Source organism: Erpetoichthys calabaricus, chromosome 9, assembly GCF_900747795.2.
Source record: "Erpetoichthys calabaricus chromosome 9, fErpCal1.3, whole genome shotgun sequence".
NCBI lineage: Eukaryota > Metazoa > Chordata > Cladistia > Polypteriformes > Polypteridae > Erpetoichthys > Erpetoichthys calabaricus.
The window spans coordinates 185,364,664-185,384,434 of NC_041402.2; the positions used below are offsets into that span (position 1 = coordinate 185,364,664).

Consider the following 19,771-nt stretch of genomic DNA (forward strand, 5'->3'; position numbering starts at 1 on the left):
GGAAGGAGAGATTTTGTATTTGTGCACGGTGGCTGGTGTTTCTGTAAGGAAGGAGAATAAATATCTTTGTTATGAGCCAGAATTGTGTTTGGGCATTATTGTGTTTTTGGTTTTGGGGGCTCAGTGACACCCCCTTATGATTACACGGTCTTTATTGTAATCCAGCTTCCTTAATGTACTTCCCCGACCAATAGGATAAGCTAACTCCCTCTTTCTATTTCTCTAGCGCCTTCAACACCATCCAACCTCTGCTCCTTAAGGACAAGCTGACAGAGGTGGGAGTAGACTCATACCTGGTGGCACAGATCATGGACTCTCTTACAGACAGACCTCAGTATGTGCGTCTTGGGAACTGCAGGTGTGACATTGTGGTCAGCAACACAGGAGCGCCGCAGAGGACTGTACTTTCTCTGGCCCTGTTCAGCCTATATACATCAGACTTCCAATACAACTTGGAGTCCTGCCACGTGCAAAAGTTCACTGACGACACTGCTATCGTGGGCTGCATCAGGAATGGGCAGGAGGAGGAGTATAGGAACCTAATCAAGGACTTTGTTACATGGTGCGACTCAAACCACCTACACCTGAACACCAGCAAAACCAAGGAGCTGGTGGTGGATTTTAGGAGGCCCAGGCCCCTCATGGACCCCGTGATCATCAGAGGTGACTGTGTGCAGAGGGTGCAGACCTATAAATACCTGGGAGTGAAGCTGGATGATAAATTGGACTGGACTGCCAATACTGATGCTCTGTGCAAGAGAGGACAGAGCCGACTATACTTCCTTAGAAGGCTGGCATCCTTCAACATCTACAATTAAATGTTGCAGATCTTCTATCAGACGGTTGTGGCGAGCGCCCTCTTCTACACGGTGGTGTGCTGGGGAGGCAGCATAAAGAAGAAGGACGCCTCACGCCTGGATAAACTGGTGAGGAAGGCAGGCTCTATTGTAGGCACGGAGCTGGACAGTTTGACATCTGTGGCAGAGCGACAGGCGCTGAGCAGACTCCTGTCAATCATGGAGAATCCACTGCATCCACTGAACAGGATCATCTCCAGACAGAGGAGCAGCTTCAGTGACAGACCGCTGTCACCGTCCTGCTCCACTGACAGACTGAGGAGATCGTTCCTCCGCCACACTATGCGACTCTTCAATTCCATCCGGGGGGGGGGGGGGTTGGGGGGGGGTGTAAACGTTAACATTATTCAAAGTTATATTCATAGTCACTCTTTAATATTGTTTTTATCAGTATGCTGCTGCTGGAGTATATGAATTTCCCCTTGGGATTAATAAAGTATCTATATCTATCTATTTCATACCAGTCCTCTTCTGGCACAACTCACTCGTCCAATCACAGCCCCCATTCTAGCCCAGGCCTTCCTCCTGGATGTGGAAGGGGTGTCACAAATACTACCAGTCCCTTTCATTCCAGGCTATGCCGGCCTGTTAATAGCCCTTCATCTCAGCCCACCTGTATCCCCTCAGGCTAGCAGACTGGTCTGTTTCTGACATTTTAGCATTTCACGTATCCTTTGGTGAACATCATTTCTAGTAACATTCGATCATACTGTTGACCGAGGTCTGTAGCGGGTATCAGTCTTGTATCTCCCCTAATGTGTAATTGAACACGCGTCCGGTGACCGTAGTGGGTACATCTGTCTTCTCACATGTTATACTATGTTTTATTAAGTTTAATGTCACTGTTCTTTGTGCCCACTGTTATGGACTCATTTATATAGGCCGACCAAGTATGGCACACAGGGGCACAGCATCAGTATTTAGAATTGCCGAGCCAAGCACAGGACTAGAGAGCCAAAGGACAACTGGAGAATTGAATAGTCAGCCTAAAGATAGATAGATACTTTATTAATCCCAATGGGAAATTCACATTTTTTGCTGCACTCCCAGATATTTATAGGTCTGCACCATCTGCACACAGTCACCTTTGATGATCACTGGGTCTATGAGGGGTCTGGGCCTCCTAAAATCCACCACCAGCTCTTTGGTTTTGCTGGTGTTCAGGTGTAGGTGGTTTGAGTCGCACCATTTAACAAAGTCATTGATTAGGTCCCTATACTCCTCCTCCAGCCCATTCCTGATGCAGCCCACGATAGCAGTGTCATCAACGAACTTTTGCACATGGCAGGACTCAGAGTTGTATTGGAAGTCCGATGTATATCGGCTGAACAGGACCGGAGAAAGTACAGTCCCCTGTGGCGCTCCTGTGTTGCTGACCACAATGTCAGACGTGCAGTTCCCAAGACGCACATACTGAGGTCTGTCTTTAAGATAGTCCACGATCCATGCCACTAGGTATGAATATAATCCCATCTCTGTCAGCTTGTCCCTAAGGAGCAGAGGTTGGATTGTGTTGAAGGCGTTAGAGAAGTCTAGAAACATAATTCTTACAGCACCACTGCCTCTGTCCAAGTGTGAGAGGGATCGGTGTAGCATATAGATGATGGCATCCTCTGCTCAAACCTTCTCCTGATATGCAAACTGCAGAGCGTCAAGGGCGTGTTGAACCTGTGGCCTAAGGTGGTGAAGCAGCAGCCTCTCCATGGTCTTCATCACATGTGATGTCAGAGCAACAGGCCGAAAGTCATTCAGCTCACTAGGACGTGATACCTTTGGGACTGGGGTGATACAAGATGTTTTCCAAAGCCTCGGGACTCTCCCCTGTTCCAGGCTCAGGTTGAAGATGCGCTGTAGAGGACCCCCCAGCTCCGATGCACAGACCTTCAGCAGTCGTGGCGATACTCCATCTGGACCCGCTGCTTTGCTGGCACGAAGTCTCCTCAGCTCTCTGCTCACTTGTGCTGTTGTAATTATGGGTGGGGATGTCTTTCCTATGCTGGTATCAGCAGAAGGATGTGTGGAGGGTGCAGTACTCTGAGGTGAGTGTGAGAGTGGGTTAGGGTGGTCAAACATGTTAAAGAAGTTGTTCATCTGGTTTGCTCTCTTCACGTCTCTCTCGATGGTGGTACCCCGCTTCGAGCTGCAGCCAATGATGATTTTCATCCCATCCCACACTTCCTTCATGCTGTTATTCTGCAACTTCTGCTCCAGTTTTCTCCTGTACTGCTCCTTCGCCGCCCTGAGCTGGACTCCGAGTTCCTTCTGCACGCGCTTGAGCTCATGCTGATCACCGTCTTTAAAAGCCCTTTTCTTCTGGTTCAAAAGGCCCTTGATGTCACTTGTAATCCATGGCTTGTTGTTAGCATAGCAGCGTACTGTTCTTACTGGAACTACAATGTCCATACAGAAGCTGATGTAGTCAGTAGTGCAGTCAACAACTTCCTCAATGTTCTCACTATGAGATCCCTGCAGGATATCCCAGTCTGTAGTTCCAAAACATTCTCTCAGAGTATTCTCAGCCTCCGGAGTCCACTTCCTGAATGATCGTGTGGTTACAGGTAGGACTCTCACTTTTGGTTTATAGTGAGACTGAAGCAGAACCAGGTTATGATCTGCTTTCCCAAGCGATTGCTAAAATATAAAGTGCAATATAAATAAAATTTATTATTATTATTATTTAACGTTTGCATACAGTAAATCAATAGTCTTATTTCCCCGGGTGTTACAGTCCACATACTGGGAGAATGCAGGTAATGTTTTGTCCAGCGTCACATGGTTAAAGTCTCCAGCGATTAGCACAAGCGCCTCAGGGTGCTGCGTTTGTAACTTAGCAACAGCAGGATGGATGATGTCACTCGCTGACTCCTTGTCCGCCCGAGGAGGTATGTACACGATGACAACAATGACATGTCCAAACTCTCTGGGCAAGTAGTAGGGACGTAAACTTACGGCCAACAGTTCGATGTCCCTGCAGCAAGTGGAGATTTTGACATTAACATGTCCAGAGTTACACCACCGTGTATTAACATAGAGAGCGAGTCCTCCTCCTTTGTGCTTCCCACAGGTACTTGCATCTCTGTCCGCTCTAACTGTGCTAAACCCGGGTAGCTCCACGTTGGCATCTAGGATGGTGTTATTTAGCCAGTTTTCGCAAAAACACAACAAACTGCATTCTCTGTAGGTCCTGACATTTTTCACCAGCGCAGCCAGTTCGTCGATCTTATTTGAGATTGAGTTTACATTCCCCAGAATCACAGAAGGCACTGAAGGCTTGAAACGCCACTTTCTCGCAAGCCGCTTCATTTTTAGCTTAGTGCCTGCTCTGCTGCCACTATACCGCCTTCTTACCTCGTCAGGTAAATATGGAACCACACCGGCACTGGCATTTGTTCTCAGCGCTCGAAGTTGAGTACTTGAATAGGCGCGCACCACAACCGTCTGATAGAACATCTGCAGCATCTTATTGCAGAAGTTGAAGGACGCCAGTCTTCTATAGAAGTATAGCCGGCTTTGTCCTCTCTTGCCCAGAGAATCAGTATTGGCAGTCCAGTCCAATTTATCATCCAGCTGCACTCTTAGGTATTTATAGGTCTTTACCCTCTGCAGACAAAAAGTAATACTACTTGAATAGACGAGTCTCGGCGTGTAAAAATCCATGTCCACGTTGTAAAAGTGTCCAGGGAACGAATCCACATAAAAGAAAGTGATAGGAGTGATTAATAAAAAATAATAAAAAGAAAAGAGAAAAATAAAAGGTAGAAAAATAAAGTCGTACACGGAGCTGCTGAAAAGGCTGCCACTCTTGGCGGTGTCTGAGTTATAGTCATACTTGTCCTTATGACAAAACTTGGACTGGAGAAGTTCAGTTGAAGCACTGACAGACAAAGTGACCTGGTCAGGGTGTCAGAGCAGGTCAGTGGTTCTTTAGTAAGACGTTAAGGCAGACTAAATTTATGTGAATTCAACTTTACGTGAATTGGCAGCCAAACAAAAAAGGAAAGACAAGAATGCAAAAATTTAAACTGGTGTTGATAAAAATAGGCAACATCCCTCTAGCCTCACCACTTATCTGAAGTTCTCCTTTTTTTGTGTTACCTGCCCTTCCATCATGTGACTGCTGACAGTAAAGGTTGCTATGCAACAGACACAAATGGGAATGGCCAGGCTTTAAAGGCAGACAGGGTGACAGAATGGGGCGGAGCCTTGGGCCATTCCTATAGTTGTGATTCGAGTTTCTTTTTCATTTATCTCGGCCTTCCTTGTAGTCAGTGAAAAAGAGAACAGACAAAGGGCAACATGAAGAGGTGGTGGTCTTCACAGACCACCCAGTTTCAAAGCACCAATGCTAATAAAATGATGAGAAATGAAAAACGCAACAAACGTTAATAGAGCTAGGCTGTCTGGAACTAACTGGGCATAATTAGTGGACTCAAGCAATCCGGAGCTCAGGTGCTACAAGTGGATGTGGATAAAATTGGCATGGTGAACCAATTTTTTGACAGATTTTCTCTCCCATTGCCACCTTCTTCCAGTGAGGAATCTCTTCACACAATCCCTACTACATCAATAACTTCTACCATGTCAGCTGGAATGGCCAGTGACACGTTCACCCCTGACCATCAGTGTGGACTGTCCACAACTGAAGGCCAAGTGAGGGGTCAACTGAGGAAGATACACACAGGAAAAGTTGCAGGACCAGATTAGAGGTCAGCCCTCAAATTTTCAGTGCCTGTGCTGACCAACTTTGTGGTGTCCTCTGTCACCTGTTCAGTTTGTCCCCTAAGGCTTCAGAAAGTGCCACTACTGTGGAAAATGGTGGAAAACATCCTGCATTGCTCCTGTTCCAAATGAGGCAGGCACCTCTTCACCTAAAGACTACAGACTGGTGGCACTTACATCTCACATCATGAAGACCTTGAAGAGGCTGGTCCTGGACTTTGTGAGTTCTCTTGTGAAAGACCACATGAACCAAATGCCTATCAGACAAAGACTGGAGACTAGAGAGGAGGCTGCAATTACCTCACTGCTCCACAAGGCTGATTCTCACCTGGACCACCTGTTCTTTGATTTCTCCAGTACCTTCAATACCATCCAGCCATCTCTGTTAAGGCGTCACCTCAGAAAAATGCAGGTGGAAGAGCATACGGTGTCCTGATGATGGACTATCTGTTGGACAGACCCCAGTTTGTGAGGTTCAAGGACTGTGAGAGGAACACTGGAGCTCCACAAGGAACAAACCTGTCTGCTTCTTTCTTCACTATAAATACGCTCGTATAACAGCAGGTCAAGCATTGGTTACTAAACAGGTCCAATCTGAGTGACTGTGGGCATGTCCTATGTGATGGACTGGTGTCCCATTCAGGGTTGGTGTCTGCTCAGTTCTACTGTCTAATGCACCCTGTAGTGGAAAATCAGTTACAAAAAAAGAGATGGACTTCATTTAGAGGTGCAGCGTGACTCATCAGCCACCATTGTGCTGTGTGTCTTTTGGCTTTGTAATGACCTTATGCTTCTGAGGACATTAAAATCAATACACACACACACACACACACACACACACACACACACACACACACACACACAGGGTCAAAATGAAAAACAGTACTGCTGAACCCACCATGGTTCACAGCCTCCACAACCTGCCTGAAGAAGGCCTCAGTTGCCTCAAAAGCTTGCATATTGTAAATCGCTCAGTCAGCCAATACAAGGTGTCATTTTGCTCAACTTCTCATTGCCTCGATTATCGAAATATTACATGTTAGAAAGCACATCAATGATTACTGTGCATTTAAAACAAAAACAAACCTCTGCCATCCATTAAATGATTGCAATGCACGTTGTCTCCAGGAGTCTCTCTTTGTATTCTAGAAGTTTCACTGCTCTAGCGTTAATTTAGTAAATTCCATAAAACTGGTAATATCTACCATATATAGTGGTGCATATTTTGTAGATTGTCTTCATTTTAAAATTGTCTACTTTTATTTTCATTTTAATAACAGGTCAGATAAGACCTCTGCATGCAGGTAGCCCCATAGCTGAAATTCCAAAGTAGGAAATGACGGGCCAGCTAGCCTGGGGGAATACAGGTGACCAAGAAGAAAGGACATGAATGAGCCAGCAGCTTGACTGGACTGGACTGGACGATGAATCTGCCTGAGTGGAGTCACTGGGATCTCCACACCCACAGATTCTAGAGGCATCTCAAAGACCGTTAGAAATGGTAAAACTGAGGCCTGCATAGGTATGTGGTCTCTCTGCCTCTCTCTCTGTCTTGCTCCATGACTCAGAAGGTCATTTCATCCAAGGGTCCTGCCAGACCACATCGGATCAGAGGCCCATCAGCATACAAAGACAGAGAGCTGGCTGGTAGTTTAAGCAAGATGAACTGATTGTTATCACCCTCCAAGACGCACATTTTGGGCAGAACGGCTACTGCTGAGCACAAGTATTGACCAGCGAGTTTCGCCAAAGTGTTATTCGCCACAGATTCAGCCGGTCTAGGAGAACTTTTTTCACCTGGCACCCCACAATGCTTTCTGAGGCCAGCGTGACATCCCCTGTAACACCCAACATTGGATGGGACCGTCCTCCCCCTCCCAGGTATATAATGCTGATCATTTGCATCACAGTCTCTGTGGGACTTAGTTAGTGGTAGAACAGATAAGTAAATAATTCAGGTTCTCAAAATGTTATTTTTATGAAACATATAGAGCATAAATAGCAAGTTATCGCCAAATGTGCAGGTCGATCTTCGAATTCCACGTCCGTATAACAGGAGGAGGCACGTGCCCTTTGCCTACATAATTAGCCATGCGGGCATAAAACACAAAACTTGAAGAAGCTGTGGCGAGCGGCTGGAGGCGGTACCCAGCTGGGACGCCTGGAAGGACCAGAAAAGGGACTATGCCTCATTCGGACCACGAGAGGGCAGACACACTGGTTGGTATGGGGACCATGGGAACAGACCATGGAAGCTCAACCCTATAGGGGCCCATGGTCACCGCTAGGGGTGGCCAGATGCCTGAAGAGCCCTGGCCATCAGCACTTCCGCCAGCACCTTCGGGATTACCAGGGACACCCAGAGTGCTTCCAGGTGCCTCCTGATGACTTCCTGCAGTGGCGGAAGTTCATCAGGAGACACCTGGAGCACGTCTGGGTGAACATAAAAAGGGCCACCTCCCTCCATTCGATGGCTGGAGTCGGGTGGAAGTGGACGTAGCTCGGAGGAGAGGAGTGGAGGCGGTCAGGAGAAGAGGCATTATTGTGAAAAGGCCTGGACTGAGGGTGATTTGGTGCAGGGGCACTGGGTTGTACGTGCACACTTGTAAATAAGTAAATAAGAGCAGATGTGTGCTTGGGTGTAAACCATCGGTGTCGGCCCGTCTTTGTCCAGGCTGCTTTCCACAGAGCCTAACAAAAAACACAGAAGACTCTATGGAATGATAATAATAACAAAAGATTTATTTCTATTTACAAGACGTTTCTATCTTCTTGATAGAAGAAAAAGTGCAAATCCTCAGCACAGACAGTTTGGAGAGCCTTCAGCGCGACTTCTGATAACACAATGAGCCAGCAGCTCCAACCATGACCCGCCATTTTAAATTTTCCGCCTTTAAAAGACCTACCTATTTTTTCTGGCTATTTACTACTATTTCAGCATTTCTGCCTTATTTTGATGAAATCTATGATTGTGCATCTCTGACTGCATTCTTTCTTCTTTGATCTCACGTTGGTGCAGCAGTTGGCATTGCTGCGGCACAGCTCAGGTCACCTTTTGGCTCAAAAAAAATCCTCGAAGGGACTGTAATGTGTCGAATAACTGCAGTGACCATTAAATAATTTGCCTTTTGCACGTATGCAGCGTTCAAACCGTATGAAGCACAATTTAGACGCATACAGGTAAGCAACACAACAAGCGGCTCCTCTATTTCCACTATAGTGGATTACAGTTTTATTCTGTGAAGCGTGAACAATCACGGAATGAGGCGTTGTCATGAGTAGGATCCAATCAGGGAAAGGCTACATAATAATCACAAACCAATCAGATCGCAATTAGAGTCTCAACATTTTCACCCTTCCTCACTGCAATGTCAAAACGGCGTTTTTAGCAGTATACGGATCTGGAGGGCATTTTCATAGGTTTTTCAGAGGTCAAAATGATGCAGAAGCGTGGACAAAGACTGAAAACAAAGACTAAAGACAAACATGTCATAGTGTGGTGGAGCCAGAGAAGGAGAAGACGCCATCTAATTAAACAATGAGACCAACTACCAATAAAATGACTGACTGATTGGAAACAAAAAACTTGCAGTCACAGGGACTTTGCCATATTTAAGTACAGTTAGCATCCAGGTTAAACTGGCTGCTCTTTTGGCCTTGGAACCTCTAGAGGTTTATTAAATACTAGAAATCATTGAGAACGCTGGTCCTCCCATGAATGAGGTCCCAGCCCCAACAGTGTGAGTACCAGCAGTTTGATGAATCACAGGTGTTTGACGGTCAATGGATGCCGGAGCCGTCATCCTTCTACTTCTTCTTCCATATCTCATAATCGGCTTCTGCAATTTGCCTCACACTCAGCAGCCCCTGGCCCCAAAAGTTCAGGAGTACCAGCAGGTTGAGCTCAGTGAAAGGCAGAGCTATCATTCTTCTTCGTCTTCTTCTTCCTATCATGTAATCAGGCTCTGCAAGTTGCTTTACTGTCAGCAGATGTTGCTGCTATTCGTTTCCTGTCAACTATGGCGCACACTCACATCACCCACTTGCTGTGAAAAGGACCCAAAGCCCAATTACATGGCTGATGTAGCCTGCATGTTTAATTTGTTGTTTGTGTTACACATATCACGTCATAAGCGCTTGATTAAGATGAAGATCAAGGCCACATGGTTCACAAGCTTTTGTGTAACAGATGGACAACTCTCAGTCATGTATATGACACAGTATCTGCGAAACAATTTAAAGAGTACATGATACGTGTTTTGTCCTTTGCCGACTGACCAACCAACCACAAACGTTACCTGATAGGTAACCACTTAAATAATCAGATTGTGATTCAGAACTAAGAATGCAATATGTATATTATATATATTTATATTGTGAGGGATGGCCGGCCATATATTGCGGCCAACACCTCCAAGCCGCCAGATGGAGCCCTCCGGGCAGCATGGAAGTTCCCTGAATTCCAGTAGGGCCTCATGGACCTTGTAGTTGTTACAACCAGCCCTGCTGGATACCATGGGGACCACCAGGAGACGCTGTAGGGAGGCGCAGGGAATACTACGTGCCCTATAACCCGGAAGTGCGTCCTGGTCACATGGACAAAAGGAATGACGTGCTTCCAGGATGAAGAAAGAGTGGTTTTTATCCGACCTGGAAGTGCTAAGAAATCACATGGACAGGGGTTCGGGAGCACTTCCGGGTCATGGACTATAAAAGACTAGGAGAAACCCCAGATGAGTGAGCCGAGTTGGGTGGAAGGGTGGCAATGCGTCTGGGAGTGGGGGATTGTAATTATTGTATTGATTAGTGATTTATTGTATACTAGACAAAGAGCCCGTTTCGACAACATAAGATGAAACGGGCACGAGTGGAATAGTATAATATATAATAAGTATAAGCACCACAAACCTGATATAGGTGTATTGAATGAATGCGTAATTAGGCCTCGAGCTGTAGTCGAAATCGCCTTTCAGGCCTCTAGAGCTTTAATCGAATTCGCCTTTCTCTTTGAATTTTTGTGGCCGTGAATCCGCCGCCTCCCGCGATGTTGGGGTTGGATGTCGGTTGAAGTCGCCTTTCTCTTTGAATTTCCGCGCCCGTAAATCTGCGGCCTGCTGCGATGTCGGTCTCGTAAGGTTTTTCGGGCAGCTGCGCAAAAGGCGACTGCGCATTCGGCTTCGGACAGACGTGAGTGAGTGAGTGAGGAGACTGGTGAATTATGTATTAAGAAGAGTATAGTGGAGTGGAGGGTGCTTGGTGCACATTATTATTATAGAATAAATAATAATTGGACTTTTATCTGGTGTCTGGTGTGGTGTCCGAGGGTTCAAGGGGTCATGGGGACCCTTAAACTGTCACAATATATATATATATATAAATAAAAATAAATGTGTGTGTGTGTCTCCATTATAAAAGAAAATCTTGAGATGAGACGAGACTATTGCCAAGAGATTTTTTTCAAGTCCTGCCCTCCTCTCCACCATTTCCAGTTCACGGCCCACGCCCGCGGTCCTCTCACCTCTCATTCATGTGAATGCTTTTGTCAGACACAGTTCCTGCGCTCTCAGCTTTTATAAATTTTTACGTTTTCCTCACTTTAAGTTCCCAATAAAAGACGACGCATTATGTCCAAATGTTATTGAAGAATTTCATCCTGAAGAATTATCTACAGAAGAAATGAGTACACGGGCAATCCTAGCACCGAGAAACGAGGAAGTCAAACGAATTAATGCGAAAATTGTCGATCGGTTACACAGCAAATTGGTTAAATGCATATCAATAGACTGAAACAGTTGGTGGTGATGGTGCAGAAGATGAAAACATCAACTTACAATATCACAAAGAATATCTACAACTGTTAACACCGTCTGGTCTCCTACCGGCCGAATTACTGTTGAAAGAAGGATGTGTCGTAATGTTATTGCATCATTTATGTCTGAGCGATGGGCTGTGCAATAGGACAAGATTAGTTGTATTCAAAATTGGTCAAACAATTCTGACATGTCAAAGTTTAACAGGTGACAAGAAAGGTAATGCAGTCCATCTTCAGGGGATAACATGAGACACCAAAGAAGATCTTGATATGCCATTCGTATTAAAACGTTTACAGTTTCCTGTTAGAAGAGCCTTTGCAATGACCATTAACAAATCACAGGGACAAACATTCAAAAAAGTCGGTTTATTTATCGGAGAGAAAGAAACGATATTCACTCACGGGCAGTTATACGTTGTCACGATGTAACTCCAAACACGGAATCAACATTCAATGCGATCTTGACAAAAAGTTAATGCCAAATATTGTTTTTACTGAACTTTTACAGTAAAAGTGTAAGTTTAAAAAGTATTTGCGTGTTAATTTCAAAGACAAACAGAATGAAAACATATAAGGCAATGAATACCTCTAACACAACATGAAACAATTTCTTTCAATTTATTACGTTTTACTATTTTTTACTATGGTTAATTACTTGCTGTAATGTAAAATAGTTAGTTCTATTATGCATATGTAACAATATCCATGAAAATAACAATCTGTTTAAATTGTACATCTGCTTCCCCATACGCGAGCAGGAGATCCGTGAAGTGGCTAACGTGTAGTGCCCACATGGGGGTTGGCGAGCAAAGTGAGCAGGGGGCAGAGCTCCCTAGTGTAATAATAACATGTACTACTACCAATGTTTGTGATGCACCATCTGTTGGAGCAACTTATGTAATGCATACAGTGTGTCTCTGTTAAATGTCATTTGGTACACATGGGTCTAACAACAGCCTGCAATAAGTATAATGTAGGTTATGTAAGGTCCACAACATCACAGAACACCCACAATGTCAGTCACAAAATGCCCTCTAAGTCAACTGGGCATTTGATGGGCGTTTCGTGACTAACGTTATAAGCACTGCCTGATGGTGGGGTGTTATGCGACTCACCTCACAGGTATTACGGGTTGCAATTACGTTCTGCTGTGATTTTGTAAAGGACTTGTAAGAACAGTGTTCATGTTTGTGATGCACCATCTGTTGGAATGACAGAGACATAACAACCAGACAGACACCTATCCTTTTTTTTAAAATAGATTACAAGCAGAACGCTTGTCCAGCATTAAACTGACCACTTCTGGCTGTGCATTATCTTAAAGAGATCTCCATATTTCAGGCTGTCTAATCATTACTATAATTAGAAGAATTCTGTCACTACTTCTCCAGCACACTGACTGTCCTCGAATGGCGTGTGTTATATGGGCTCCCATTAGTCTCACTCTGTTAATTATTACTATTTACGGTATGTTAGAATACTGTCACTTATATGTCCAGTGGAATTCTGAAAACAATCATCTTGCCATTTGCAAACTACTCATTACCACCAAGCTGCATGCTGTCTAGTATTACAATTTAGGTCACAGCAGTGTCACAGCTTGTCCAAACACTTCTTTCTGGTTCATGCAGGGCCTGTCTGTCCAGCGTGTACAATAAGTTGGAATATCGTAGCTGCTTATTCACCAGTAAGCCTAACCGGTAGTCCAAGGACTCAGTGAGCCCCTAATGGTCCACTTTTAACGATTTACTTCAGAACGCCTCTGCTGCTTTTCGACCAGTTCTTACCAAACAGTCTTGTATGGATTCACACAGCAGCAAACTGTCCAATCCTGGCTAAAAATGCCACTCCTACATTCCCAGTGTCGGGTTTTGAAGTTCTTCTCGGCTTAATAACGTTCCGAACAGTTCCTGGGTGATCTAACATTTGCTCTTTTAAACTTAAAATGAAGCAACACATGTCCCTCAGCCCTGTCCAGTTCGACATAACAGCCGTCTCCCCAACCCCAACCCATAATTGCACAACTACTTACCCAGCAGTAGATTGACAAGAACCTCCTGACCCGCAAGCGTGCTGCTCTTGGTCAAGCAAAGCAGGGTGCCTCCAATCCATGGGATGGCGTGCCCAGTGATGGCCAGCAGGGTGACCATGGAGCGGACGCTGCCCCAGGAGGAGGTGCTGTAAGCGCAGACCCCAAGCCGCTTTGACATGCAGATATCAATGGCAAGCAGCGAGTTGAAGGCGATCCCCTTGAAGGAGGGATTCAGCTGCATGCAGTCCTCTTCGGGCAGCTGAGAGGACTCTCTCCGGTCCTTGACCCCGTCGCCTGGAGTGGGGCACTCGTGCTGGCCCAGCGACGCTTTGGGTCCACTCTGACGGCGCGAGGCGCTTCGGACTTCAGCGTTGCCCCGCAGGGGTTGGTTCAAAGACATGAATTCGGGTCTGTTAAGGACGTTGTTCCTGTCCCTAGTTCGGGATCTACTTTGGTGTGCCGGCATTTTGCCTGTTAGTCGTTATTTGACGAGTTTTTCTTTCTTTTTTTTATGCTTTCCTCTAAAAGCACACATAGAGATATCCCGTTTCTCGGAAGATGTTTATTTTTTGCCCAGCGCCTCCAGTCCCGCTGATAAAATTAGAAACCCAGCCGACCGCACGCGCATGCTGTTTACTCTGCTGCGGCAGACAAACCGTATTATTAATGACTGACAGATGGATTAACCAATCGCTTATCAGAGGCGCAAGTAGCCAGCCAATAGAAACGCAAAACGATAGACCTTTAATAGGTCAATCTGGAATACGTTCGTGCAGCGTTTACTCGTAGCAGATGACCGCAGATTTTAAATCTTATTTTGTAAAAACGACACAGATTTTGCCCAGCGTGTCCCCAAATAATTTTCCACTTTTCATAAATAAACCAGAAAAATAATATCGGCTTTTTTGTTCGTATTTTAAAGCCACTTTCGTTTTAAAGTATCAACGAATACAGTCCTTTATTAGATACAAGCACACGTTCGGGAACAGATTCTTTCAACTTCTGTGGAAATGAAATAATAATAAAATAATGGGGGGTTCATTTGAATTTAGCTTTGTTAAGTTTGACTTGATTGTATGGAACGTTAGGTGTTTTTAATAAATCCAATAAAAGATAAAAAATATAATTTTAAAGGTGGTAACATTTCAGAAAAAATTCTATTCAATTATGTATCCATGTTCATCTTCTGCATTCGTGGTCTTTACTTAACTACATAAATTGGGCAATCCAAGTTTAATATAGCGCTATTTACATACGGTGAAATCAATTCATCTTGGGGCAATTCGAACTCCGATCGAAACAAACAGGGGATAAAATTAAATAAAAAATGAGAATCACTTCGAATAAGAGTAAAACTTTTCAGTGAACAAGAAATCCAGACCGTAATTTGCTCAGGACATGGCTTCTAAAATCGCAGAACCTCAGTCAAAAGGAGGAATGAACGCCAGACTTTGAAAGTAACTGGCGACACAATCAGAGCATTAAAGTTTTTAGACATTATAGAATAGAAATAGACCAACTCGCTCAGCTTGAAAATACCCCGTGTTAAGAGATAAGCTCTAATGCCGTGGCAGCAGGTGCTGTTCATGCAAAGCAATGTAAGGACTCGCCCATATCTCTGCTGTCAATGCATATTATGGGACGAGCACCCTGCTTGGCGCTGCTTACCATGCAGGACCAGAGTGCCGAGCTCAACTCTTGGCTAAGTTGGCATGTTCTGCACGTGGGCTCTACACGGCTTCTGCGGTTTGCCCCTCCATTCAAATGAGTTTCAGGTAAGATTCATTGGGTTCTCTAGCCTGGAATACGTGAGGTCGGAAAATGAATGAACGAATGAATTAATTTATGTGGTTAGTGATAATTTCTTTGAAGGGTGGCGAAGTAGTTAAGACTGCTGCTACCTAACTCAAGGAATCCATGTTTGGAACCAGACCTCAGGAATTAACCGTATGGATAGTTAAAGCAGGAAATAAATCGAACAGAACTGCGAAACTTGATGTCTGTTGGAGTCGTTCTGTCTAATCATACGAGTTTTGAAAATTATGAAGAACGAGTTGTTGCGATCCGCCAGAGGAGACATTTTTCATTTTTTACTATTTTGGGACTAACAACTTATTAATGTGGAATCAGAGGCGGCCGTCGGAGCCGAACCTCAGCTTCAGGCTTAGTGAACACGACGAGGCACGGAGTCTCCGGGCTTTAATTTGTCATGCCTCATGTAGTTCGCTATTATCATGAACAGATTACAATATTATTATATTTTCATGGATGTGCAATATGTTTCTATAGTGTATATTTAAATATTATAAATCTATAAATATATGCATAAACCTTTTACAATGAATGAATGATATGGTAAACCATTTTTTATTAATGTAATTTAGGGGTACGGTGGCTCAGTGGTTAGCACGGCTGCTTCACAAGCTCAGCGTCCAGTTGTTGTCTGTGTGTACATGGAGGTACAGTATATAATATACATTTCAATATTATAAATAGCATATAAATATATTTATAAATACTGCATATGCACACAACTAAATGTATAAATGATATAGCAAACCAAGTTTTTATTCTTATAATTTATATGCTTGTGGCATAGTGGCTCAGTGCTTAGCTCACCTTCCTGGCATGTTCCGTGCATATATTAACATGAATGTACAGTAAATATTTTATTTATTACAATATTTTATTAACTTATACATGTATGCACAAACCTATTAAAATATAAGCCATAGTTTTTATTTTTATCATATGCATGCTTATGATGCAGTGGTTAACACACCTGTCTCACAGGTCCCACGTCCAATTGTTGTCTGTGTGTCTATATTTGCAAAGATTTACAGCGTGTGTGTGTCATTTCATTCAATATTATATATATATATTTATTAATATATATACAATCCTATTAAAATGTAAACCAATTTTCTTCATATAATTTACATGTATGGGGCATGGTGGCAGCACACCTGCCTCACATATTTTGTGCAGTATATTTATTTCAATATTATATTTATTTATAAATGTATGCACAATTCTATTGCAATGTAAAATTTTTATGATTTATATAATTTAGATACTTAAGAGCATGGTGGCTCAGTGGCTAGCCCTACATATTCTGTGTCTATATTTACATGGCTATACAGTATATATATATATTATATATACAGTAATATATGTATTTCCAAAATATACACAACTATTAAAATGTAAACCAATTGTTTTTATAAATATGGGGCTTTGTGGCTCAGTGATAAGCACAGCTGCATCACAGGGCTTCAGTTCAGTACATTCATCCATCCATTTTCCAACCCGGTGAATCCGAACACATGGTCACGGGGGTCTGCTGGAGCCAATCCTAGCCAACACATGGTGGGCAGGGCGCCAACCCACCGCAGGACACACACAAACACACCCACACACCAAGCACACACTAGGGCCAATTTAGAATCGCCAATCCACCTAACCTGCATGTCTTTGGACTGTGGGAGGAAACCCACGCAGACACGGGGAGAACATGCAAACTCCACGCAGGGAGGACCCGGGAAGCGAACCCAGGTCTCCTAACTGCGAGGTAGCAGCGCTATCCACTGCGCCACCGTGCCGCCCTCAAAAATACATCAATTTTTAAATATATGCACAAACCTACTGCAATGAATAAATGATAAATTACAATTCATATCATTTACATGCTTATATACTGGTATGACCTGCTAATAAATCTAAACATTTCTCATCAGTGTAACTGTGATGCAAACCAGCTTCCTGGAAAGCATCTACATGAATACCACGGATGGATGTGAACTCCATTTATTTGCAGAATTTGGTGAAACGAAAAGGGTTCCAAACGAAGGCTTTAAAAATAAAATGTGAAAAATAAATAAATAAAAAATACAATCTAAGGACTAATTAATAGATTTGATATATATTTTATAGATTTGACGTTTCTAATCAGGAGGCGCAGTGTGGCGTCGGGATCTCTCAGGACTTCGGCTCTGAGTGACGCGCCCGGCTGCTAAGCGGTGCAAGACGATGAATTTCAGCAACGTCTGGAATTCCTAAGAAAATGTTTTGAGAATTTCTATTTTTATTTCAGCAGGGACAGCGCCTCATCAAAGCTAATGTTTTACCCGTCTTCTCGGGAGGCTTCACATTCTCCTGTTTCCCTCTGCAATGCTATGCTCGCCTGTGGCATCACAAGAATTCCTCTTTCTTGCCATTTTAGTCCTTAGAGGAGTTCTCCATGGTGCTTAAATTGCGCAGCACTGCTAAAAAGACCAATAAATACATTCCGGAGTACTAAAAATTCTCCTGGAGCGTTTGAATAATCAGAAAATGCAGTTGGCATTACCCAAAGGCTACAGCTACAATAGACAGATCAATACAAAAAAGACACTATATATTACAAAATATGGGAAGTGTCATGCAATATAGCAAGAAGTTTTTGTGTTTTACGCTAAGCAATAAAAGCGCCTATTCTCTCGTTTCAAAAAGCCATGCATCGGCTAAATGTGTCGCTTCTCAAATGAAGTTTAAGATTGGAACTGCGTTAGGAATAGTAGATAAAGATGTGACTTCTCATAAGTTATTGCATGCATACAGTCCCATCTTCTAGTTCTTAAATGCTTAAAGTCACTTGGTTTGGGGGAAAAAAAGCTCCTCAGTAAAGGCTGTCAACAAGTAAATTACATGAGCGGTACCTGCGGAGTTCTGAGCGAACGGCAGCACAAGCCAAACATAGCTGACATATTTGTAGAGATCAGACAAGCGCGTAGAAGAACACCTCCCAAAATATATAAATGCATTCGAAAGTATAAGAATTTATGGATAGATAGATAGATAGATAGATAGATAGATAGATAGATAGATAGATAGATAGATAGATAGAAATGAAAGGCACTATATAAAAGACAGATAGATACATAGAAGTGAAAGGCACTATATAAAAGATAGATAGATAGATAGATAGATAGATAGATAGATAGATAGAAATGAAAGGCACTATATAAAAGACAGATAGATACATAGAAGTGAAAGGCACTATATAAAAGATAGATAGATAGAAATGAAAGGCACTATATAAAAGATAGATAGATAGATAGATAGATAGATAGATAGAAATGAAAGGCACTATATAAAAGACAGATAGATACATAGAAGTGAAAGGCACTATATAAAAGATAGATAGATAGATAGAAATGAAAGGCACTATATAAAAGATAGATAGATAGATAGATAGATAGATAGATAGATAGATAGATAGATAGATAGATAGAAATGAAAGGCACTATATAAAAGACAGATAGATACATAGAAGTGAAAGGCACTATATAAAAGATAGATAGATAGATAGAAATGAAAGGCACTATATAAAAGATAGATAGATAGATAGATAGATAGATAGATAGATAGATAGATAGATAGATAGATAGATATTCATCCATCCATCCATCCATCATCCAGCCCGCTATATCCTAACTACAGGGTCACGGGAGTCTGCTGGAGCCAATCCCAGCCAACACAGAGTACAAGGCAGGAAACAAACCCCGGTCAGGGCGCCAGCCGACTGCAGGGCACACACACACACACACACACACACCCACACACCAAGCACGTACTAGGGACAATTTAGAATTGCCAATGCACCTAACCTGCATGTCTTTGGATTGTGGAAGGAAACCCACGCAGACGCGGGGAGAACATGCAAACTCCATGCAGGGAGGACCCGGGAAGCGAACCCAGGTCTCCTAACTGCGAAGCAGCAGTGCTACCCACTGTGCCACCATGCCGCCCTGATAGATAGATAGATAAACAATGTGTCATAGTGGTTAAAGCGTTGTACTTCAGATCCTAAGGTTGTTGATTCAAATCCCGTTAGTGACACTATATGACGAGAAAGTCTCTTCAACTGACACAGAGCCGTGTAACCAAATGCATCTCTCATGTTGTAATTATCCAAATCAGTAAATGTAAACAGAGAGAAAAGAAAGGCACTATATAACTAATAGATAGATGTGAAAGTCCTTTGCATGGTGTATTCATGCCCATCGCACAGGGTCACCAGGAATCACCAAGCTACCAACACGACCTGGAGGTCCTTGGGGATGTGTAAGGAAAACAGGTGGGTCCGGAGGAAAGCCTATGGAGACACGGGAAAGGAAAATGTGTGAAGTCCACTCGGTCCACGAGCAGGCGCAGGAGTGGAAGGACAATGCCACGATCACAAGGCACACCCTTATAAAGAGCTCTGGCCTGCTTCCACATATAGCTTTGCTTGACAAAGAGCCATTTCAATCTGCACATAATTTTAGGGGCTAAAATATAAACTTTGACATTGTTGCGTCACACTCAGAA

The 19,771-nt window shown here is 43.4% G+C and overlaps 2 protein-coding genes across 2 annotated transcripts in view; one reads left to right on the forward strand and one right to left on the reverse strand.

Annotated features, from left to right (window-relative positions):
• LOC114645134 (inactive phospholipid phosphatase 7) overlaps positions 1-14,072 on the reverse strand; it is a 33,653-nt gene extending 19,581 nt beyond the window's left edge. Inside the window, exon 1 of the mRNA XM_051932321.1 lies at positions 13,421-14,072. Coding sequence (XP_051788281.1) covers positions 13,421-13,886 — 466 coding nt within the window. The 5' untranslated portion in view covers positions 13,887-14,072. The remainder of the gene's footprint in view (positions 1-13,420) is intronic.
• A 1,005-nt stretch (positions 14,073-15,077) lies between these two features.
• The window catches only part of fam78ab (family with sequence similarity 78 member Ab), a 38,140-nt gene continuing 33,446 nt past the window's right edge, over positions 15,078-19,771 (forward strand). The window contains exon 1 of the mRNA XM_051932322.1: positions 15,078-15,195. Coding sequence (XP_051788282.1) covers positions 15,185-15,195 — 11 coding nt within the window. The 5' untranslated portion in view covers positions 15,078-15,184. The remainder of the gene's footprint in view (positions 15,196-19,771) is intronic.